Genomic DNA, 26,233 nt, shown 5'->3' on the forward strand with positions numbered 1-26,233 from the left:
TAAAACAAAGGGGTGGGGTCATAGGGATGTGCCATATGCTCGCCCCCTGCTCTTGAGTGTGCAGCATTGTGCTTTTGTGTGTTTGCTCATGTGTGTGTGTGTGTTTGTGTCACCGTGTGTCTTCTTTATTAACCGGACTAAAATCTGGTCATGATCAGAGAAGGTCATCCAGCTGGTCGTTCTCTTCCCCTCCTCCACTTAGCCTGGCTAGCTTTTTTGTTTTGTTTTGCTTTTCTTTACGTTCTCTGATTAGCGCTTTGTGCTAATACTGACCTACACTCCAGCCCATGCTAGTGCTCAGCCATAACATTAAAACCACCTCCTTGTTTCTACACTCACTGTCCATTTTATCAGCTCCACTTACCACTTTATAGTTCTACAATTACTGACTGTAGTCCATCTGTTTCTCTGCATGCTTTGTTAGCCCCCTTTCATGCTGTTCTTCAATGGTCAGGACCCCCACAAGACCACCACAGAGCAGGTATTATTTAGGTGGTGGATCATTCTCAGCACTGCAGTGACACTGACATGGTGGTGGTGTGTTAGTGTGTGTTGTGCTGGTATGAGTGGATAAGACACAGCAGTACTGCTGGAGTTTTTAAATACCGTGTCCACTCACTGTCCACTCTATTAGACACTCCTACCTAGTTGGTCCACCTTGTCGATGTAAAGTCAGAGACGATCGCTCATCTATTGATGCTGTTTGAGTTGGTCATCTTCTAGACCTTCATCAGTGGTCACAGGACGCTGCCCACAGGGCGCTGTTGGCTGGATAGTTTTGGTTGGTGGACTATTCATTGCTGCATTGCTGTGTCTGATCCACTCATACCAGCACACACTAACACACCACCACCATGTCAGTGTCACTGCAGTGCTGAGAATGATCCACCACCTAAATAATACCTGCTCTGTGGTGGCCCTGTGGGGGTCCTGACCATTAAAGAAAAGGGTGAAAGCAGGTTTAAAAAGATATGTAGAGGAATAGATGGACTACAGTCAGCAATTGTAGAACTACAAAGTGCTTCTATATGGTAAGTGGAGCTGATAAAATGGACAGTGAGTGTAGGAACAAGGAGGTGGTTTTAAAAATAGCTGATCCTAATATTTCTACCAAGTAATCATCCATGATGCCAGTTCCTGTTTTGTACATTTGTAGTTTAATTTATGATGTCCATTTATTTATTGGAACATTAAAAACCTAAAATATAAAAACCAATTAATTTTAATAAAATAAGAAACAAGAGGCTTTTAACTGTGAGCTACATACAAACAATGCACCTACATATTGTTAATGCAGTCATCAATGCACACACACACAGGCTAAAACACTGCCTTTGTTGCGCGATGAATTAAAACACACCGACACCGCACTGCACGCTCAACGAAATCGCAATTGTTTTTCCGCAGCCAGCTGCCACCAGTGACAGGAGATATTTCATCCCGTCGTCAGAATATTATTAATAAAACATTAGGACCAGAGTGCGGCACAATTTCTCCTTTCAATCACTCCCAGCATCTGCCATGAAAATTTCATGCTGTATATAATTTCCACTTAATGTGTTGCACTTAAAATGTCGGCGCCGGGACTGTTTTGGGAATTTGGAAGGGTTAATTATATCATGTATCCTCCACGCCGGGCCTTCCCCGCTCGCCAAACAATGACTGTAATGCTTGTATGTCAATGCGCTTGTGACCTGTATGCCACCTCATGGTTGATTTATATGGATATTAAGGGTTTCAATTATTATAAAATTGATGAACGCAGCAGCTTTGCTTTCCAGGGTTGCCCTATTTTTATTTTTTAATTTATTAGATTTTTTTTGCCGTTTGTTCCAAATATATATATATATATATATATATATATATATATACAGTGTATCACAAAAGTGAGTACACCCCTCACATTTCTGCAAATATTTCATTATATCTTTTCATGGGACAACACTATAGACATGAAACTTGGATATAACTTAGAGTAGTCAGTGTACAGCTTGTATAGCAGTGTAGATTTACTGTTTTCTGAAAATAACTCAACACACAGCCATTAATGTCTAAATAGCTGGCAACATAAGTGAGTACACCCCACAGTGAACATGTCCAAATTGTGCCCAAATGTGTAGTTGTCCCTCCCTGGTGTCATGTGTCAAGAACCCAGGTGTAAATGGGGAGCAGGGCTGTTAAATTTGGTGTTTTGGGTACAATTCTCTCATACTGGCCACTGGATATTCAACATGGCACCTCATGGCAAAGAACTCTCTGAGGATGTGAGAAATAGAATTGTTGCTCTCCACAAAGATGGCCTGGGCTATAAGAAGATTGCTAACACCCTGAAACTGAGCTACAGCATGGTGGCCAAGGTCATACAGCGGTTTTCCAGGACAGGTTCCACTCGGAACAGGCTTCGCCAGGGTCGACCAAAGAAGTTGAGTCCACGGGTTCGGCGTCATATCCAGAGGTTGGCTTTAAAAAATAGACACATGAGTGCTGCCAGCATTGCTGCAGAGGTTGAAGACGTGGGAGGTCAGCCTGTCAGTGCTCAGACCATACGCCGCACACTGCATCAACTCGGTCTGCATGGTCGTCATCCCAGAAGGAAGCTGACGCACAAGAAAGCCCGCAAACAGTTTGCTGAAGACAAGCAGTCCAAGAACATGGATTACTGGAATGCCCTGTGGTCTGACGAGACCAAGATAAACTTGTTTGGCTCAGATGGTGTCCAGCATGTTTGGCGGCGCCCTGGTGAGAAGTACCAAGACAACTGTATCTTGCCTACAGTCAAGCATGGTGGTGGTAGCATCATGGTCTTGGGCTGCATGAGTGTTGCTGGCACTGGGGAGCTGCAGTTCACTGAGGGAAACATGAATTCCAACATGTACTGTGACATTCTGAAACAGAGCATGATCCCCTCCCTTCGAAAACTGGGCCTCATGGCAGTTTTCCAACAGGATAACGACCCCAAACACAACCTCCAAGATGACAACTGCCTTGCTGAGGAAGCTGAAGGTAAAAGTGATGGACTAAACCCAATTGAGCACCTGTGGCGCATCCTCAAGTGGAAGGTGGAGGAGTTCAAGGTGTCTAACATCCACCAGCTCCGTGATGTCATCTTGGAGGAGTGGAAGAGGATTCCAGTAGCAACCTGTGCAGCTCTGGTGAATTCCATGCCCAGGAGGGTTAAGGCAGTGCTGGATAATAATGGTGCTCACACAAAATATTGACACTTTGGGCACAATTTGGACATGTTCACTGTGAGGTGTACTCACTTATGTTGCCAGCTATTTAGACATTAATGGCTGTGTGTTGAGTTATTTTCAGAAGACAGTAAATCTACACTGCTATACAAGTTGTACACTGAGTACTCTAAGTTATATCCAAGTTTCATGTCTATAGTGTTGTCCCATGAAAAGATATAATAAAATATTTGCAGAAATGTGAGGGGTGTACTCACTTTTGTGATACACTGTATATATATGTATATATACATATACATATATATATATATATATATATACCTATATATATACATATATATATACATATATATATATATATATATATACCTATATATATACATATATATATACATACATATATATATATAATATGGCAAGCCAAACAGGAAATGTATAGCAAACACTGATATATATGGAATGAAACTCGATGTATTTGGAATGAAACTGATATATATATATATATATATATATATATATATATATATATATGGAATGAAAACCGATTTATATTAAAATGAAACTGATATATATATATATATATATATATATATATATATATATATATATATACATATATATTTATATATATATATCAAGTTTTATTTTATATATATCAAGTTTCATTTTATATATATCGAGTTTCATTTTATACATATTTAGTTTCATTATATATATTTTTTGTTTCATTTTATATATACTGAGTTTCATTTTATATATATCGAGTTTCATTATATACATATCAGTTCGAATGAAAACTGATGTATATATATATTTAAATATATATATATATATATATATATATATATATATATATATATATATGGAATGAAAACCGATTAATATTCAAATGAAACTGATATATATATATATATATTTTTATATATATATATATATATTTATATATATATATCAAGTTTTATTTTATATATATCAAGTTTCATTTTATATATATCGACTTTCATTTTATACATATTTAGTTTCATTATATATATTTTTGGTTTCATTTTATATATACTGAGTTTCATTTTATATATATCGAGTTTCATTATATACATATCAGTTCGAATGAAAACTGATGTATATATATATTTAAATATATATATAAAATGAAACTCGATATTTATATGGAATGTAACCAGGGCCGGCACTAGGACCCCCCATTTTTCACATCAAGTATCAAATATCAAGTTTCATTTTATATATATATCGAGTTTCTTTATATATGTATATCAGTTTTCATTCCAGATATATTGAGTTTCATTCCATATATATCAGTGTTTGCTATATATTTCCTGTTTGGCTTGCCATTTTATATATATATGTATTTCGTTGTTTTTTATTTTTTTCCTCTGCCCTGGCGGAAATAACACAGGCTTGGAGAGGGGAGAGAGAAGCGAGCCTGGTTATCTGGCATTACTCACCCTGCTAAAAATTCATTAAAATGTGACATCAGCGCAGTAAGAGACAAATGATCTCTGGATGAAAGGGAACAGTGTGCCTTTTAGGGATTAGAGCCTCGCAGCCTCAACCTAGCAGCTAACAGCATAAACAGATTAATCCACTGGTAGCGTAGCGGAGATCCACAGAATTATTAAAGACGGACGGAATTGGGAGAAGGGGGATGGGGGGTATGTTTGGAGGCAAACGACAGAGCAGAAAGATTTCTATTGTGATCTGGGTAGTGTTAACAATCTGGTAAGGTGTCTGATTTGGCCCCGGGGAGACTGTGAGTGTAGTTTCTCACTCCACTTCCTGTGCTCACTTATAGAGGAACCAGGTGAGGACAACGAGGGACCGAGACGAGCCTCCTCACTGGCTGCGGCCGAGGACAAAGACTCGAGCGGGAGAGAAAGCCAAGAGGGCAAAAGGACAGAGAAGGACTCCAGTAAGACCTTTAGTTTTGGTCTTTTGTCTCTGGCGCTCTTCGTGACTAACCCTTCCTGTTAACCATGCTAACACACGCTAACACACTCATCCTACCTCCTGTTCTGGCTAGCTTCTTGCTTTTATCTCCGTCATAGCAGCGCCTGCATGTGTGGACTGCATGAGAGCGCTATCAGTCTCCCATTGACCCATTTTAATCATACCCAGCTGACAGAAGAGATTTAGATAAGTTCAAGAATATTACGAATGGCCGCTGAGATTATATTTTTAATCAAATCAGTTGCTTGTAATTTCTAAGCGCTTTTCGTTAATCTCTGATGAGACATATATTAAATTTTTTATTATTTTTTACACATACACGGATCAGCCATAACATTAACACCACCTCTTTGTTTCTACACTTACTGTCCATGTTATCAGCTCCACTTACCATATAGAAGCTTTTTGTAGTTCTACAATTACTGACTGTAGTCCATCTGTTTCTCTGCATGCTTTGTTAGCCCCCTTTCATGCTGTTCTTCAATCGTCAGGACCACTATAAAGCAGGTATTATTTGAATGGTGGGTCATTCTCAGCACTGCAGTATAGCTATAGTGTTAGTGTGTGTTGTGCTGGTATGAGTGGATCAGACACAGCAGCGCTGCTGGAGTTTTTAAATATCGTGTCCACTCACTGTCCACTCTATTAGACACTCCTACCTAGTTGGTCAACCTTGTAGATGTAAAGTCAGAGACGATCGCTCATCTATTGCTGCTGTATGAGTCGGTCATCTTCTAGACCTTCATCAGTGATCACAGGACGCTGCCCACGGGGTGCTGTTGGCTGGATATTTTTGGTTGGTGGAGTATTCTCAGTCCAGCAGTGACACTGAGGTGTTTAAAAACTCCAGCAAGCACACTAACACGTGGTGTCACTGCAGTGCTGAGAATGATCCACCACCCAAATAATACCTGCTCTGTAGTGGTCTTGGGAGAGTCCTGACCATTGAAGAACAGGGTGAAAGGGGGCTAACAAAGCATGCAGAGAAACAGATGGACTACAGTCAGTAATTGTAGAACTACTAAGTGCTTCTATATGGTAAGTGGAGTTGATAACATGGACAGTGAGTGTAGAAACAAGGAGGTGGTTTTAATGTTATGGCTGATCCATGTATGTTCATCCAGCGTTCCATCCACTGTCCCATCCATTGTCCCAACCAAGCCTCCCCCCTTAGAATCACATTTATGCGAAACATTACACATTACCAAGGACAAAACAGCAGTGCGTTTTGATCGGGAAGAATCCCCCCGAGCTAGCATCTGGCACCCTTACCTCAGGCTTTGTTAGATTCGCTTTGCCAAATAAGAATTCATACATGCCTTTTTATGTATGAGATGGAAATCTGTGGTCACCATGAATATTGCATCGGATGTCTTTTCATGCAGGCCGTACCTAGCTACATAATGTTGGGTTCAATGGTGCGGAAGAAACGCTGAAACAGGACGGCGCCTATTAGTTTAGCTAGTCATCTATCTTTTACCCGTATATCTGTGACAGGCCCCGTCTGAGGCGGCGGCCGGAATTTGCACTTCGTATTATACGTGGCGTCGTTTAACGTGGCGGTCGGGAGGCGCATCTCGGTGAGGTCAGACCTCTTCCCGTTGATGCCTATTTTTGGTAAACAGAGCTAAATTGGTTTTGGACCACAAATGGCTGCTGGTTTGATTTTTTAAGCAGCTAATCCATTACTCGGAGTCAAGGTTTGGAACAGGTTTTAGCATTTGTGTCTTATTGTTATTCAATAGGAAGAGCCGTATTAAATAAGGTATATTATTAAAAAATTCTTTTTACCATGATTTTACATTATTATGAAATATTATATATACATCGACGAGGCATAACATTATGACCACTGATAGGTGAAGTGAATAACACTGATCATCCACTTATTATAACACTGGCTACCCACGTTACTCAAAGTTGATGTTAGAAGCAGGAAAAATGGGCAAGCATGAGGATTTGAGCGAGTTTCACAAGGGCCAAATTGTGATGGCTAGACGACTGGGTCAGCGTCTCCAAAACTGCAGCTCATTCTGCAGTGGTCAGTATCTATCAAAAGTGGTCCAAGGAAGGAACAGTGGTAAACCGCCGACAGGGTCATGGGCGACCAAGGCTCACTGATGCACGTGAGGAGCGAAAGGCTGGCCCGTGTGGTCCGATCCAACAGACGAGCTACTGTAGCTCTTAAATCTGTCATACCGACTCACTTCCTCGAAAAATCAACGTTCTCATTCTTTAAATAACATATGAAAGAGGAAATGTTATTATTTTAGCCCTTAGAGGAGTCAAGTTTTAAAACTTAGCTGTCAAAACAAGTGGTAGGTGATAGGTTGGTTTTCGTTCAAGTATTTACTTAAAAAAAAATTTTTATTTTCATCTTAAAAATAATTCATTTTTATTTGATATTGGATCTAATTACAAAAGATTTTAGAAATAATAATGCTAATATTAGGATTAAATGTTACCTTATTACACAAGACCATGTCCCAACCCCATTTTATCTTTCTAGTTTAATTATTTAAGGTTTATTTATGTTATTATTTTATTTGATGAATGGTTCTTGTATTGTTCAATTAATGATGAGCAATACAAGTAGAAAACAATAATATAATATAAAATAATAATTATGATATTTATTCAGTATTAATCAGATTCAGTATTCATTATTCAAACATGTAACTTACACTGATCAGCCATAACATTAAAACCACCTCCTTGTTTTGTAGTTCTACAATTACTGACTGTAGTCCATCTGTTTCTCTGCATGATTTGTTAGCCCCCTTTCATGCTGTTCTTCAATGGTCAGGATCCCCACAGGACCACTACAGAGCAGGTATTATTTGGGTGGTGGATCATTCTCAGCACTGTGTGTTAGTGTGTGTTGTGCTGGTATGACTGGATAAGACACAGCAGCGCTGCTGGAGTTTTTAAACACCTCAGTGTCACTGCTGGACTGAAAATAGTCCACCAACCAAAAATATCCAGCCATCAGCGCCTTGTGGGCAGCGTCCTGTGACCACTGATGAAGGTCTACAAGATGACCGACTCAAACAGCAGCAATAGATGAGCGATCGTCTCTGACTTTACATCTACAAGGTGGACCAACTAGGTAGGAGTGTCTAATAGAGTGGACAGTGAGTGGACACGGTATTTAAAAACTCCAGCAGCGCTGCTGTGTCTGATCCACTCATATCAGCACGACACACACTAACACACCACCACCATGTCAGTGTCACTGCAGTGCTGAGAAAGATCCACCACCTAAATAATACCTGCTCTGTGGTGGTCCTGTGGGGGTCCTGACCATTGAAGAACAGGGTGAAAGGGGGCTAAAAAGTATGTAGAGAAACAGATGGACTTCAGTTATTAATTGTAGAACTACAAAGTTCTTCTATGTGGTAAGTGGAGCTGATAAAATGGACAGTGAGTGTAGAAACAAGGAGGTGGTTTTAATGTAATGTTATGTGCCATGAAATAATTCTAATCAGTCTGGATTAAATCCAGATTATGTTGTCGAGACGTAATATTTCAGCCAGGCTTTGGGCTACAGAAATAAGACAAATGCCAGCAGAGATAATAAGCTGTCATTATGTCTAAAACCATTTCTTTCAAATTATCCATTGTTCATAGCACCAATTTCTGTATTAATTTCTAATGTAATTCAAATAATATGAAAACTAAATTAAAAGCATGACTGATCTTGAATATTTAATCATATTTTAAATGATAATTTGTCTGGGAAACATTACATGGCAACGAGCATGACAGACATGATAAAATTTATTCAAATTATTAACATATTTAATTGAAGCCCTACGGCTATGAATGCGTTTACAGTCGGAGTTAAAATCTACGTCAAAGTTGTAGTGTGCGAATTCATTAAGAGTTCTGGGTATTACTGCAGGTTTTAAAACGGGGCATTGGAAGGTTTTCAGGTGAACATTCAGATTCCCTGTACATCAGTAAAGTTACAGACCCGGAGCTTTGTCTTATTTATAGCCCGGTAACCTCAGCCAGACTGGCGGGTCTGTGGTCAAGCAAATTGAATAGTAAATCCTCCACCTTCATCAAGCCAGTCCTGTATAATTGACATTTGCTGGAAGGATAAACGTGAAGACGATATTTTTCCGTGCTGTTTTAATTAATTGACGTAAAACTTACAAGAAGATACGAATGCGTTTATAAAGCCGTTATCAGAGGTACAGTATTTAAACAGGTCTAAATAAATGTCATTGACACTTGTAAATAAAGATGGGTGGCCAGTCTGCAGTCCTGGTTTTTACGAAGTCATAAATCACTTTTTGATGTATCTAATCAACCCATGTCCAGCTTCTCACATGCATTTGTTACTGGGGGATCGAAACAGTGTTACAATTATTTTATCCATTGCTGTATTGCTTAAAAGGCAAAAAGATGCAGTGTTATTTATTTAGAGGAAAAGGAAGATACACTGATCAGCCATAACATTAAAACCACCTCCTTGTTTCTACACTTACTGTCCATTTTATCAACTCCACTTACCATATAGGAGCACTTTGTAGTTCTACAATTACTGACTGTAGTCTATCTGTTTCTCTACAAGCTTCAATGGTCAGGACCCTCACAGGACCACTACACAGTAGGTATTATTTGGGTGATGGATCATTCTCAGCACTGCACTGACACTGACATGGTGGTGGTGTGTTAGTGTGTGTTGTGCTGGTATGAGTGCTGGTGTTTTTAAATACTGTGTCCACTCACTGTCCACTCTATTAGACACTCCTACCTAGTTGGTCCACCTTGTAGATGTAAAGTCAGAGATGATCGTTCATCTATGGTTGCTGTTTGAGTTGGTCATCTTCTAGACCTTCATTAGTGGTAACAAGACGCTGCACATGGGGCGCTGTTGGCTGGATATATTTTTGGTTGGTGGACTATTCTCAGTCCAGCAGTGACAGTACTAACAAAGCATGCGTAGAAACAGACGGACTACAGTCAGTAATTGTAGAACTACAAAGTGCTTTTATATGGTAAGTGAAGTCGATAAAACAAGCAGGTGGTTTTAATTTTATGGCTGATCGGTGTATAGCATAGAAACCTTGAATTAACTTAAAAGCATTAGGCAAAAAAGGTAAGATGAAGGCCATTATTGCCATTGGATTATATCAGAAACCCTTACAGTTCAGAGACTCTAGACTCTGAGACTATTGAAAGACTTGTTTTCTACATGTGTATTCATCCGCGCTCCGTCTTAAGCGTCCATAAAAGCAGCACGTTGATTAAGAAAATAAATCATAGCAACGGATCCCTGTGTACCACAATCAGATTACCCCCCAGACTTTTACATTTACATTGAATATGACGGCGGAATCGATGGAAAAGCCTCATCGCATCACGAAATGCATTCGCACCCGGTTGTCCGGCGATAGGCTCCTCGCTTTGGAAATAATTTAGTTGCAAATTGACTGGAAGATGGTGAAAATTGAAAGTTAAAATTAGAAATGCTCGTAATAAACAGAGAGAGGAGGAGGGGAGGAAAAAAAAAGGTCAGGAGACAAAGCGCAGCGCGGCACGGCGATGAGATCGGCCCGTCTGGCAAATGAGGTTTTCTGTTTGTCATGAAATGTATGTGACATGCCTCCCCAACGCTGAGAGGATATCAAACCCGGGCGGGAAAGAAAGAAAAAAGATTACCTAGCAATTTAAGCCTGCAGAAAATACTCTGATGCTTTTGGAAATTTGTATTGTGCCCTTGTGGGGTTTTTCCTCTCCCTCGTGTCACTTTCTTTGACAGGCTAATATGTCACACTGCTGATATGTGGGATTACAAAAAAATAAATAAAATACCACGATGCAAAGGATTCGATTGCATGAACATGCGACGGAAATTTAGCTCTGTTGGAAACAGAGCGTGTGGTAATGTCTAAAGCATCCTTTTCTAAGCTTTGATTCGGACGACTATTTAGTCCAGGGTGTCTAGATTAGACGGGGCTGTGGGTGCTGGGGGTTTCTCTGTGTTCTGCATACTCAGGGAGGGAGGGAATGAATTGCTTAGAGGTGGCCGGGACAATGCCTGCGTTTGCAGATGAATGCAGGGTAATGAAAGATTTAGCACTCTGTGCAGCATTTCCATAGTAATAATATTTTGATCTTATCTGATTACATTAAAACCACCTCACTGTCCATTTTATCAGCTCCACTTACCATATAAAAGCACTGTAGTTCTACAATCACTGACTGTAGTCCATCTGTTTCTCTGCATACGTTTTTAACCTCCTTTTACTCTGTTCTTTAATGGTCAGGACCACCACAGAGCTGGTATTATTTGGGTTAGTGTGTGTTGTTCTGGTATGAGTGGATCAGACACAGCAGTGCTGCTGGAGTTTTTAAATACCGTGTCCACTCACTGTCCACTCTATTAGACACTTCTACCTAGTTGGTCTACCTTGTAGATGTAAAGTCAGAGACGATCACTCATCTATTACTGCTGTTTGAGTTGCTCATCTTCTAGACCTTCATCAGTGGTCACAGGACTCTGTTGGCTGGATATTGTAGGTTGGTGGACTATTTTCAGTCCAGCAGTGACAGTGAGGTGTTTAGAAACGCCAGCAGCATTTCTGTGTCTTCTCCACTCATACCAGCACAACACACACTAAAACACCACCACCATGTCAGTGCAGTGCTGAGAATGATCCACTACCCAAGTAATACCTGCTCTGTAGTGGTCCTGTGGGAGTCCTGACCATTGAAGAACAGGGTGAAAGGAGGCTAACAAAGTGTGCAGAGAAACAGATGGACTACAGTCAGTGGATAAGTGGAGCTGATAAAATGGACAGTGTGTGTAGAAACAAGGATGTGGTTTTAATGTTATGGCTGATTGGTGTACATCCAAAATCTGTTTTGAGGGCTTTATTTCTTGGTATATTTGGTGACATTCAGCCTTACACTGCTTTACTCTGCTTTCTTTGGTCACTAGTGGGCATTCCTGATCCAGTTTACAGCCTTGGTCCTTGGTACTGTGGGACTGCATAGCTACAGTGGGCAGTTTTCAGTGGGCAGGTGTCATCTCATCATCTGACATATCAGTGCCATTTACAGACCAAACCTTGAAAACTACTCCAAGAACAGGCTGACCATTTGAAATCTGAATACCTGGCAACCCTATGCTTTTATGTGTATTGAGTCATACTACAGTTATTTGTCAGCACTTAATCAATCACTGACGTACAACGTGTATCTATTTTCAGGGGTTAATCCGCTGGCTAAGGAAAGTTTAGAAAACGCAGCAGCTGGAAAGCGCGCCCTTCAACAGGAGAAGGAAAATGACACTCCGCCCAAGAGGCCCAAATCGGCCGAGGACAAAGCAGTGACCAATGAGCAGGTGAGTTCTCAGGCCGTACGGTAAAACAAACAGTTAACAAAAAATGCAGGAGCCGTGCTCATGCGAAATAAATGTTAAAGCCTGGACGGTTTGTATTCCTTTAAATTATGTGGTCCTAATTTAAATTATGAAGTATTAGCCAGCCTCGCTGGACCCTGAGTAATGCAGGACCTGAGTCATTTCTGAAATGGATTACATTAAAGCAGGTGGCGGGAAACAGCACTTTACAAGTACTCCATGTAATGAGAGCCGAGCGTAGTCTGAAAGCGTACGCATCTTTGTCATTTCTAATCTCCCTGCTAATAAAATTACTTAAAGACATAAGTGAATTACACCAAAAGTGGTTGATTTACATTTTGTGGGGTTCTTTTTTTCTCCACGGATATTTTTAAAAAGCATTACCTGTACTACTAGGTCATGTGTGGTGAAATACGAGCGTGTCAGAATAAACCGTTTCGTTTCAGGTGCAGCAGTGCCCGTACTGCAATTACAGCAGCAAGGACGCAAACCGTCTGCAGCTGCACATCATGTCCCAGCATTCCATGCAGCCCATCATCTCCTGCCCCTTGTGTCAGGACATCCTGAGCAACAAGATTCACCTGCAGTTGCATCTCACTCACCTTCACAGCGTGGCTCCGGACTGTGTGGAAAAGCTAATCATGGCGGTATGTATATAATTTATTACTCACTGTCTTAACCGCTTATCCAGTTAGGGTCGCGGGGAAGTGCTGGAGCATATCCCAGCTTTTCAATGGGCGCAAGGCACACAGTAACACCCTGGACGGGGCGCCAGTCCATCGCAGGGCAGACACACACACACACACATACTCACCCCCATTCACCTATAGGGCAATTCAGTGTCTCCAATTAACTTGACTGCATGTTTTTGGACTGTGGGAGGAAACCGGAGCTCTCGGAGGAAACCCAGAAAGGACCCGGACCGCCTATTATTTATTATTTAATACTTATTTTTTTGTATCTGTAATGCAAGGCTGTTCTGGGTATAAAGTGCCGTCTTTGAAGTCAGATCATATTTATGCATTTTTTTATTCTTTATTATTCCAGGTGGCAGGTCCAGATGTTCCAGTGCCCAGTAATTCGTTAATACCTGTGCCAGTACAAGACAAACCCCAATCTTTAATGGACTCTTCATCTGTTGCCCCTGAGGCATCTGGCAAGCCACTAGGTATGCAAGCACTTCAATAAAAATATTATATAATATTAATATTTTCATAACACAAATATCCAGTAAACATCAGACATACTCAAGAATTTTCCTACAATGGCTTAAAATTCCTTCTTTTTTTCGCAACAGGAAACCGCTCCAAGGATTCAAAAAATAGCTCAACCCCAGACAAAAATGACCCCGAGCTTGCCAACGAAGAACTCAAGCCCCCCAAAGAGGCTGAAGAGGCTCCAGATTGGAAAAAAGCCACCGGGCAGGACAGGAAGAGCCCTGACTCCTTGCAAGAACACCTGAACGACTTGCAAAAACGCCAGCAGCTCTCGGTGTCTGACCGGCACGTCTATAAATACCGCTGCAATCACTGCAGCCTGGCTTTCAAGACGTTACAGAAGCTTCAGATACATTCCCAGTACCACGCTATCCGGGCAGCCACCATGTGTAGCCTGTGCCAGCGTAGCTTCAGGACATTCCTCGCCCTCAAAAAGCACCTGGAGACCGGCCACCCAGAGCTTAGCGAAGCAGAAGTGCAGCAGCTGTGTGGAAGTCTACCTCTCAATGGAGATATAACAGAAAGTGAAGCCAGAGCTCTGGAAGAGGCTCATATTCTAGAGCAGGAAATGGATAAAGATGACGAGCTGGACCAAGAGGGGAAGGCAAGTCCCACTGGAAGTGACAGCAGTTCTTTGCTTGATGACATGGGTTCTGAACCAAAGCGGACTTTGCCTTTTAGAAAAGGTCCGAATTTCACCATGGAGAAGTTCTTAGACCCCTCTCGTCCATACAAGTGCACCGTGTGCAAGGAGTCATTTACCCAAAAGAACATCCTTCTTGTTCATTACAACTCTGTGTCACACTTGCACAAGCTAAAGAAAGTTCTCCAAGAAGCCTCAAGCCCAGTTCCTCAAGAAACCAGCAACAACGTTGACAACAAACCGTACAAATGCAATATATGTAACGTTGCTTATAGTCAAAGCTCAACTCTGGAGATTCATATGAGATCAGTCCTTCATCAAACTAAAGCCAGAACTGCCAAACTGGACTCAAGCAGCAGTACAGGAAGTGTTGGAAACGGAGCTGTACCATCTACAAGCCCTGCTCCAGTCAGTCAGGGAAGCACAGATTCTGTAACCGTACCAGTGTCGTCAAACAAAGAAAATGCATCATCGAACAAAGAAAATAACGTAGATACCAAAGAAGTCAACGTCAAGCAAACTACTGATCACATCCCTGTTCAGCCATCTCACCAGTCAGCCCTGTCACCAGCACAGCTCCAGATGCAACTGCAACACGAGCTCCAGCAGCAGGCTGCCTTCTTTCAGCCACAGTTCCTGAACCCAGCGTTCTTCCCCCACTTCCCAATGACACCAGAGGCACTGTTGCAATTCCAACAACCACAGTTCCTCTTTCCCTTCTATATTCCTGGTACTGAGTTTAACATCAGCCCCGAGCTGGCACTTCATTCGGCTGCTTTTGGGATGCCGGGCATGACCGGATCGTTCCTTGAGGATCTGAAGCAGCAGATGCAACAACATCAACTAGGCCAACAGCAGCTCCAGCTTTCTCAGCAGCAATCTCAACAGCAAGGCTCTCAGATCCAACAGCAGCAAAAGGCCCATAAGCCTAAGTCCGAGCCGAATCACATAGCCGTGTCGGAGATTCAGATGTTCAGGGAGGCTGAAGAGAACCTGGAGAAGCAAGAGAGTAAATCGAAGCAAGAGTCTCTCGCAGATCCTGAAAGTACTAAAGACAAAGATGTCAAAAAGCCTAAATTTCCAGAACCTTTAATTCCCCCACCACGCATCATTTCTGGGGCAAGAGGTAATGCTGCAAAAGCTCTACTAGAAAATTTTGGCTTTGAACTGGTGATTCAGTATAATGAAAATAGACAAAAATGCCAGAAAAAGAACAGAGAGGAAGAAATCAACGACAAATTAGAGTGCGGTATGTGTGGAAAGTTCTTCTCCAACATGCTTATCCTCAAAAGCCACCAGGAACATGTGCATTCCCAGTTTTTTCCATATGTGGAGCTGGAGAAGTTTGCAAACCAGTACAGAGAGGCATACGACAAGCTCTATCCTATAAATCTACCATCTCCGGAGACTCCTCCACCTCCTCCTCCGCCACCACCTCCACCACCTTCAGCACCCACAGCTCCAGCGCCCATTCTTCCCACAACTGCAACAGTAGGGAAGGCACAGACACCATCCCCAGTGCCCTTGCAAGCTCCAACACCACCACCACCGCCTCCTCCTCCACCTCCACCACCCAGCGCGCCTCCGCAGGTGCAGCTTCCTGTCTCCCTTGACTTGCCGATTTTCCCACCGTTGATGATGCAACATCCCGGGCTCCCGCCACAGCTCGCTCTTCAGCTTCCAACAATGGACTCTTTATCTTCTGACCTCACGCAGTTATGTCAACAGCAACTGGGACTGGATCCAAACTTCTTGCGGCAGTCCCAGTTCAAGCGTCCTCGCACCAGGATCACAGACGACCAGCTGAAAATCCTCCGTGCTTATTTTGATATTAACAACTCTCCCAACGACGATCAGATACAAGAAATGGCAGAAAAGTCCGGCCTTCCACTGAAAGTCATCAAGCACTGGTTCCGTAACACTCTCTTCAAGGAGAGGCAGCGAAGCAAAGACTCTCCGTACAACTTCAGCATTCCGCCCATGACCACGCTGGAAGATATCAGGATTGAACCCCAGTTTAATGCTCTGGAATACTATAAGAGTGACTCTTCCTTGAACAAGAGATCATCAAGGACACGCTTTACAGATTACCAAATAAGAGTCCTCCAGGACTTTTTTGATACTAATGCCTATCCTAAAGATGATGAGATTGAGCAGCTTTCTACCGTTTTAAGTTTACCAACACGTGTCATTGTAGTGTGGTTCCAAAACGCCCGCCAAAAGGCCAGAAAAAGCTACGAAAACCAAGCTGATGCCAAGGACGCCGAAAAGAAAGAGCTTACAAATGAGCGTTACATTAGAACCACCAACATGCAGTACCAGTGTAAGAAATGCAGCGTGATCTTTCCTCGAATTTTTGACCTCATCACCCATCAAAAGAAGCAGTGCTACAAGGATGAAGACGATGATGGTACAGATGAAAACCAGTCTGAAGAGAACACAGAAAACAGTGAATTGACCCCAGCAAAGCAACTTCCCCCATTTACGGCAACCAGTTCAGGCTCCAGCTCCCCACTAATACCGTCGCCTCGACCTGATGTTGGGAAAACCTCCCCCAAACCTGAAATGACCAGTGAAAAGTCAAAGCCGACTGAGAACGCTCCTTCACAAGCAACAAAAACAATGACCGATCCGAGACCGTCCAAAGCTTCCACTCCTCAACCTCCTCCACAGAAACCCCCTCAGCAGCAAATGACGAGGCCCCACTCCCAACCTCAATCTGCCACTGTCCCATCCAGTCCTCTCTCCATCGCTCTCTCCTCACTTACCAACAGTCTCCCCCCTCAGATGTTACAGTACCAGTGTGACCAATGCAAGATTGCCTTACCGTCCATAGAACTGTGGCAGGAACATCAGCATATGCATTTTCTCGCAGCCCAAAACCAGTTCCTGCATTCACAGTTTCTAGAAAGGCCATTGGATATGCCCTACATGATATTCGACCCCAATAACCCGTTAATGACAGGTCAGCTGCTGTCTGGAGCACTTTCCCAGATGCCAACACAGAGCAGCTCTGGTCTCGCATCTGGATCTGGTTCCTTGAAACGTAAATTAGATGATAAAGATGACGGCCATGATAAAGAAAGTGGAAACAGTGGTGAAGACCAGCACAGGGACAAACGCCTGAGAACCACTATCACACCAGAGCAACTTGAGATACTCTATGACAAGTATCTACTTGATTCTAACCCTACACGGAAAATGTTAGATCACATCGCTCATGAAGTTGGACTAAAGAAAAGAGTCGTTCAGGTCTGGTTTCAGAATACACGTGCCAGAGAAAGGAAAGGTCAATTTAGAGCTGTTGGGCCATCTCAGACTCATAAAAAGTGCCCTTTTTGCCGGGCGCTCTTCAAGGCTAAGTCAGCCCTCGACAGCCACATACGCTCAAGGCATTGGCACGAGGCTAAACAAGCAGGCTTCAGTTTACCCCCAAGCCCACTGATGCTTCAGGACGAGGGCGGCGAAAGTCCACATAAATACAGTTTTTTGGAATATCAACTGCTGCCTCCAAAGAATGAGATGAACGAGTGTGAGTTTCCTGCAGCATCTTCCACCCCAGTTAAATCATCTGAAGCACAGATAAAAAACTTCTTAAGCCCTTCATCCTTGAAAGCAGAAAACAGTGATGAATTTGAAGGGCTTAATATGAATTCTGCTGAGGTATCTTGCGATAATAAGATCGACTTTGATGAGACTTCGTCAATCAACACAGCCATAAGTGATGCAACAACTGGAGACGAAACTAATAACGAGGTGGAGAATTTTACAACCAACGGTGGAGAAAAACTAGGCGAGAGCAAAATGAATCCAGCGCATAACTTAGATGGAAACGACGATAGATTCCCTTTTAACATGGTGAGCCCTGCCCTAAGTTTCTCTGGAAGAGACAGCGAGTCGTATTTCAGTTCCAGAGACGACGACTTAGATGAAAATGCAGATAGGAGCGAAACTTCAAGCTTGGCTGATCCGAGCTCGCCTAGTCCATTCGGAGGCATGAATTCTTTCAAGTACACAAAAGGTGCTGGAGAAAGACTGGGACACAAACGTTTTAGGACCCAGATGAGCAACCTACAGCTTAAAGTTCTTAAAGCTTGCTTCAGTGACTATCGCACTCCCACGATGCAAGAGTGTGAGATGCTGGGAAACGAAATAGGACTCCCGAGACGTGTCATCCAGGTTTGGTTTCAGAATGCCCGTGCGAAGGAAAAGAAGTTCAAGATAAACATCGGAAAGCCATTCATGATAAGCCAAGGGTCTCCTGATGGCCCGAGAGCTGAATGTACTTTATGCTGCGTGAAGTACACAGCCAGACTTTCTATCCGCGATCACATCTTCTCGAAGCAGCACATCGCGAAGGTTCAAGAAACCCTGGGGAATCAGGTGGACAGAGAGAAGGACTACCTTGCTCCGACCACAGTCCGCCAGCTTATGGCTCAACAAGAGTTTGACCGTTTGAAGAAGGCAACCGACGTCCTTAGCTTGTCAGCCCAGCAGCAATCCGCAGTGGACAGTAATGCACTTCATGGCCTTAGCCTGCCAACTGGCTACCCAGGAATACCCGGCCTCCCACCAGTACTTCTTCCTGGAGTCAATGGGCCATCATCCCTTCCAGGTTTTCCACCAAATACACCTGGTGAGTTATGACACACTGCCAGCTGTTGACCATCTTTATTATGCTGACCAATGCATGGGGGTGATTAATTATGAGGTCATAATGCATAATGCATGAATTTATTGTAAACATATTGTAAATTGTAAACCATTATGGGTGGGGTTTTAGGGTGGACTTTGATTTTTAGAGCTCATACCACAGTTTTGATCCATAACAGAAATTCTACAATAAATTTGCAGTTATAAATTTAAACATCATCTATACCCACTGTATTTCAGCTTTAGCGTCTCCTGGTGCTGGCATGCTTGGGTTCCCTACTCCAGCCACCCCTTCTCCTGCCATGTCTCTCAGCAGCACCCCGACCAAGACTCTTCTGCAGACTCCTCCTCCTCCTCCTGGTCCTACTGTTCCTTCTGTTCCTCCTCTTCCTTTGGCAGCCAGTCAGACTGAGCAGCACAGCAAAGTATCTGAGAAAGACAAGAATTCGGAGAAGCCCGTGAAGGTCAAAGACAAAGAGGCAGAGACTTCCCGTCCTGACACTCTTAGCAAGAAAAAGAGGGAGAAGCCTTCACAGGCATCGATGGGAAAAGTCGGAAGTGAAGCTCAGATGGACCTGGCTCAACTGCAAGCACTTCAGAATGCCATTGCTGGTGACCCGGGCGCCCTCTTAGGGGGACAGTTCTTGCCTTACTTCATACCTGGCTTTGCGTCCTGCTTCTCGCCTCAGCTTCCCGGTGGAGTTCAGGGAGGATACTTTCCTCCCTTCAGCGGAATGGAGAACATCTTTCCATATGGGCCGGCAATCCCACAAGCCATCACAGGCCTGTCCCCGAACGCCATTCTACAGCACTACCAGCAGTACCAACAGTCTCTTCAGGACTCCCTGCAGAAGCAGCAGCAGAAGCAGCACGAGCAGCAGCGGAAAACTCCGCCTGTGAAGTCAGCAAGTGCGCAGAGCAACTCGTTTAAACCAAAAGAAGCTATCGAGACTAAGGATAATAAAGGCTCTTCAACAGAAAGCACAAAAGAGGAACCACAGAAAAAAACCAAAAGTTCAGACTTTCCAGATGCTTTTATAATTCCGTCCACCAAACATGAGTTTATATGCAGAAAGTGCCAGATGATCTTTGCTGACGAAGATTCAGCAGTCCGCCATCAGAAGTCCTTCTGTTACTTCGGCCACACTTTTACTGACCCGCAAGAGACGGTGCTTCGCAAGGCCGTGAGCATGTACAACTGCATAGCCTGCAACGTGGCGGTTAGCGGGAACGAAGCACTGGGCCAACATCTTCAGTCGAGCTTGCACAAAGAGAAAACAATCAAACAAGCAATGAGAAATGCCAAAGAGCATGCTAGATTATTACCTCACTCAGTCTGCTCCCCTAATCCTAACACCACATCTACCTCGCAGTCTGCAGCTTCTTCTAATAACACCCTTCCTCATCTCTCTCGCTTGTCCGTGAAGTCCTGGCCAAATATCCTTTTCCAGACTTCAGCCAGGAAAGCTGCTTCCTCCCCATCTGCTTCTCCTCCTCCCCTTTCCTTGCCTTCAACGGTTACCTCAACTTCGTGCAGCACCTCAGGGGTTCCAACCTCGCTACCCACCGAAAGTTGTTCAGACGAATCTGACAGTGAGTTAAGCCAGAAGCTGGATGACTTAGATAACTCGTTGGAGGTCAAGGCTAAAGCCACCCCTGGCCTAGATGCCAATTTCAATAGTATCAGAATGGACATGTTTAGTGTGTAGGAGTGAAAGTGAAAACAGGATCCCTTAAATGAAAAAAATAAAAGACTTTTTAACCGCAGTTCCAAAGTTTCTCTAACCCAAAAAAAATTACAGTACCAAATGATTGACTCAGGATTGTTTTTCCCATATTGATATGCTGGCAAGATATTGATTGATTTTTGTTATGGACAGAACTGTTGCAGATGCTTGACTGAGCTTATATTGTATACAAAAAATGAGTAGGAAAAAAATCTCACAAGCTCTTTTGGAGCTTGTTTCAAGCCAAAAACTCTCACGATAGCAAATTGCACCTCAGCTGGATTGATTTCCTAATGCTAGCATGTACTGTATGGGATGATGATCCAGAACTTTCAAAGAGAATTTCTCTTAGTTTAGATAGGTGTGATCCAGTAGCTTTAAATTCTCAGGTCAGAACATAACATTTCTCATTTGTTGAAGCAGCAAAGAAGCCTGGTGAACACGTGGCTTTAACCAAAACTTGTCGAGCTTTATCGGACACATTTTCTTGATGTGTGTAGTGTACCAAGAGACAATATAACTGTTACAGGACACATACATATCCTTTTAGTTTGGTACGGTTTTACCACTGAGGGAACTTCCAAGAGTGAATTATGTGTACGCCCCTGTGTTTTGCCAGTTTTACCACAAGATCTATTTATACCCAGGACCCCTTTTTTTTCCTTGTGTAATATACTAATAATCTGTGCCAACTTACCCTCTTGCTTTTACCTCTTGACCACACCTGTTTCTGAAGAGGTAATAATCCTAGTTTTGATAGTATCTCGACGATTATGTGAATAGGACGTTTTTCATTTCATTTGTGAATTGCTATACTGTTACGGTACTTGCTCGTGTCTGGACAATAGTGCACTTATTTTATTTTAGGCCATGTGTATATTATTAATTTAATAGATACATTTGTTTCGTCTGTTCGTTCGTTTAATTATTATTTGTGTGTAGTGCAGCAACAGATCGGTCCACATTTGTTAGCCCTGATGCCTAACAATCCGGAGACCTGTTTAATAATTGGTGCATCCATGAAAGTAGTACTGTATACTTGAAACTGTTAAAGTGCAAGTGGGACAAATTATTTTAAAAAACGGTATAACGGTATAAACATTTTGCTTCTTGTAAGCAAGAAAGCTGCTTTTTTTTTTTAAGAAAAAGGGGACAAAGCATTGGTTTTGTATAAAGAAAAGAAAAGATTCTCTGTACTTATACAACTGAAAACAGTGTTACCTTTATACACTGCTGTTAGGTACGTAGGTTATACATAAATATTCTACAGTACTTCAATTCTACTCTGGACACTTCTGTTGTTCCGTCATACAACTCACCATTGAGGTTTTTGTCTTTTGCCTGTTGTTGTTTTTTTTTTATTTGTTCTTTGTTTTTCTGTCATATTTTAGTCATATATGCATTACGAAGTATTATCCTATAACGCCGTTTTGCTGCTACTGTGTAATGTTATTTTGCTCGCCATAAATTCTGTTCATCCCATCGCAGATAATCGAATCACGAACTGCTTCGCTTTGTCTAGATTTTTCTTCCTTCCTTTCTTCTTTTTTAGTGCAACTTAAAGAATGTGAAACACTCTTTGTTCAATTTTTACGAATCACTTTCTCTTTTCGTTCGGTAAAGTCGGCTAACGTGATTCATTCCAAAGTAACAGAAGGCTGTTTGTATGAATTGTATGAAAGTTAAAGGCTTGTGAACAAAGAAAGATAAGCTGTTGTACATATTCGTAGTTGGCTGTGCATGGTAAAAATTTATTAATATGAAGAAATGCAAAAATGTATTGCTTTTGGTATTTCTATTCTGAGATGAACAAGTAGCATGTAATGCAACTGTTTGACAGGTTAAATCAAATCATGCTTAAATTGTTTCAAACAAATGGAGAAAACATTTCATTTTTTTAATTATTATTGTACAGGTGTTTTCTTTTCTGGTTGAAGTTGAAACACACACGACGGTTTTTAATTCCCTTTTACGTGAACTTTTTAACGTTCTTATTTCCATTTTTTGTATTTCGACATTTCTTTTAATCCTGAAGACACTTTTCGATTGTGTTTCATAAGAGACATCTTGGCCTCCTAAGGTGCAATCCTGCCTCTGTCCAAAACACGACCGACTGTCCTGATTCCAAAGGCTTTACAACACGCTTTAGCCTTTCCCTGAACGTGGAGCGGCATTACAAGACTGAGCTGTCGGCTAGCACCGTGTGCTAAGGGTGTTATGCCTGGACCAGAATGCTTCCCACACAAGGACTGGTAAAGCGGATAAACTAAAACTAAGGATGGTCCGACGCTATAACTGTACATAAACATTGCAACTGCACAGCAGCCAAAAATGAAAAAGAGAAAAAGAAAAAAAAAACTTTTTATGGATGGATAGCGTGAAACAGAAGAGGACACCTTCTAAAGGTTGAATTTAGGATTGTTCTTCTGGATATCAAAGGGATCATTACACGGCGCAATCATATTCTTCACAATATGTACTCTCAACGCCTGGGTAACACAGGAAATGCACCCTGAGGTTTTAATAAAAAAGAAGCCCCTACGGCTAAAACTTTAAATAAACTAAACCAAAAATGTTATTGATGTTTTATATATAGAGAGTAGTCTCATTAGTTTTTGTTACTGTAATGTTTGAGGTCTCAGCTGTACCGTATTACGGTAATAACATGGTTTTGGAACTTTTTTTATTTTGTCACAGACCTGTTGTCATAGTTGAAATGACGTTTATTGTAGATGGTATTTGAACAACTTCTTCTGGAAATAGTTCATCAAGTATGTTTGTTGCTCATTGTTGTGATACATTAAAAACTGTATCTGCAAACCAGTTTTGGTGTGGCTTCCAAATCTTTCTCTTTTCTGCAGTCTAGGACTGACTAAGCATGGGATGATAGTATATAACCATGTGCAGGTAGACGTGTCTCAATAATTTAGATATTTATTTCTTAAATCTAAAAATATATTTTTTTGTTTTATTTATTATTATTTATTAATATTATTATTGTATTATTATTATTTTAGTTTTATTTATTATTATTATTATTATTATTATATTATTATTTATTAATATTATTATTTATTATTATTATTTTAGTTTTATTTATTATTATTATTATTATTATTATATTATTTTGGCTCGGTGGGTAGCACTGTCGCCTCACAGCGAGAAGGTTCTGGGTTCAATCCCCAGACAGGGCAGTCCTGGTCCTTTCTGTGTGGAGTTTGCAAGTTGGGATAGGCTCCAGCACCCCCCATGACCCTAATTGGATAAGCGGTTAAGAAAGTGAGTGAGTGGGTGAGTGATTACATTACTTTCTCACTGCGTACAGCTTCAGGTTGTTTTTCCTGATGCAGCGGCGGACTGTAGTAAGTGACAACGGTTTTGTAAAGCAGTCCCTAGCCATTTGTTTATCCAAAGGCTTAACATAAGGTCAACGTTCTGTGCGTGTTAATAAATGTTCTTTTGACCGATTGACACAAAGTGGTTTTATTATTATTGTCTCAATAATTTAGATATTTACTACTTAAATCTAAAAATATAGTCAATGTGAAATCTTGTGGAACATTTCTAAAATATTAATTATTATTATTATTATTATATTAGAATTATGCAACCCGCTAAAAGCTAACTCAAGGTACTAACTAAGGTGTTTTGAATTGATGTACGAGTTTCTCATTGCGTACAGCTTCAAGTTGTATTTCTTGATGCAACGGCAGACTGTGGTAAGTGACAACGGTTTTGCAAAGCAGTCCCAAGCCATATGTTTATCCAAAGGCTTAACGTACGGTCAACAAAGGTTTCCGGTATTAATAATAATATTAATAATAGTTCTCTTTGAACCGATTGACACACATCGTTTTTATTATTATTAATGTCTCAATAATTTTGATATTTATTATTTAAATAAAAAAATATAGTTAATGTGGAATCTTGTGGAAGATTTCTAAAACATTTATCATTATTATTATTATTATTATTATATTAAAATCATGCAACCCACTAAAAGCTTACTCATGGGACTAACTGAGGCGTTTCAGTTTTGAATTGAGTTATGTCCTTCTCATTGCGTACAGCTTCAGGTTGTATTTATTGATGCAGCGGCAGACTGTAGTAAGTGACAACGGTTTTGCAAAGCAGTCCCAAGCCATATGTTTATCCAACGGCTTAACATACGGTCAACAAAGGTGTCCAGTATTAATAAATGTTCTTTTTGAACCAATTGACACACAGTGGTTTTATTATTATTGATGTCTCAATAATTTAGATATTATTTAAATCTAAAAATATAGTCAATGTTGACTTTTGTGGAAGATTTCTAAAATATTTATTATTATTATTATTATTATTATATTAGAATTATGCAACCCATTAAAAGCTTGAATTGAGTTATGACTTTCTCATTGCGTACAGCTTCAGGTTGTATTTATTGATGCTGCAGCGGACTGTAGTAAGTGACAATGGTTTTGCAAAGCAGTCCCAAGCCATATGTTTATTCAAAGACTTAACGTACGGTCAACAAAGGTTTCCGGTATTAATAATAATAATAATAATAATAATAGTTCTTTTTGAACCGATAGACACAAAATGGTTTTATTATTATTAATGTCTCAATAATTTACATATTTATCATTATTATTTATTTAAATCTAAAAATATAGTCAGTGTGGAATCTTGTGGAAGATTTCAAAAATATTTATTATTATTATTATTTACACAGTCAGTCTTGTCACCATGCAAAAAATATAAGAAAAAAATGAAAAGTAATATTACTATTGTCACAAATCCAGCCTCTCTGTGCACAGAGCTCATGTCTCATGTGTATGTGCCACGCCTCTGTCTCCAGGAGCACGTGGATGGGGTGTTTTGTTTATACTTTCAAGTTGACGCCCCCTTATGATTATTGAATAATAGAGCTAATGATCCACAGCTGAAGCTCATTGCAGGTTGAATGCTGAAGGTATTTAAGGACTGTGCTGTGGCTCATTCAGTGAAAGAGAGGATCATGTTAATGTGTTTTAGGCTAGCTAATGGTGAGCATTAGCATTGTGTTAGCTTGCAGGCTGTAGCTTAGCTTAGAGTTTATGGTAATGTAGTCACTATGTAGCACTGACATTATTTTAGTAAATGATTTATTGTTAATATACAATATGCTTGACAGTTTTCTGCCTGCTGTTTTATTAAAAAATAATAAAAGTCCTTGTATGTTGGTTGTGTCACTTGACCTTTAAGGAAATGGTGACTTAAGGACCAGCTTTTAATATAAAAAACTGCCCTACTTCTGATGGAAACCACTTTTTTTACATTAGAAGTTAAAATGCCTTACATGTATTCATTAAAAAATCTGTAAATCAGTGGTGGGCAAACTACGGCCTGCGGGCCACAGGCTGTTTGATCCGGCCCGTTGAGCATTTACACAATTGTCCTTTAGAGTAGGGCTTGCACTGAATCACTGAGTCAACGAG

At 41.1% G+C, this 26,233-nt stretch overlaps 1 protein-coding gene across 3 annotated transcripts in view; it reads left to right on the forward strand.

Annotated features, from left to right (window-relative positions):
- Positions 1–23,597, forward strand: part of zfhx4 (zinc finger homeobox 4) — an 86,073-nt gene extending 62,476 nt beyond the window's left edge. For 2 of the 3 annotated variants that reach the window (XM_062985978.1, XM_062985979.1), the window contains 6 exons: positions 5,002–5,118; positions 12,383–12,516; positions 12,981–13,181; positions 13,582–13,702; positions 13,832–19,030; positions 19,288–23,597. In XM_062985978.1, the coding sequence (XP_062842048.1) occupies positions 5,002–5,118; positions 12,383–12,516; positions 12,981–13,181; positions 13,582–13,702; positions 13,832–19,030; positions 19,288–20,756 (7,241 nt within the window). In that variant the 3' untranslated portion in view covers positions 20,757–23,597. The remainder of the gene's footprint in view (positions 1–5,001; positions 5,119–12,382; positions 12,517–12,980; positions 13,182–13,581; positions 13,703–13,831; positions 19,031–19,287) is intronic. The other variant, XM_062985980.1, reaches the window with a different exon arrangement.
- Positions 23,598–26,233: the final 2,636 nt, after the last annotated feature.

Source organism: Trichomycterus rosablanca, chromosome 23 (genome assembly GCF_030014385.1).
Source record: "Trichomycterus rosablanca isolate fTriRos1 chromosome 23, fTriRos1.hap1, whole genome shotgun sequence".
NCBI lineage: Eukaryota > Metazoa > Chordata > Actinopteri > Siluriformes > Trichomycteridae > Trichomycterus > Trichomycterus rosablanca.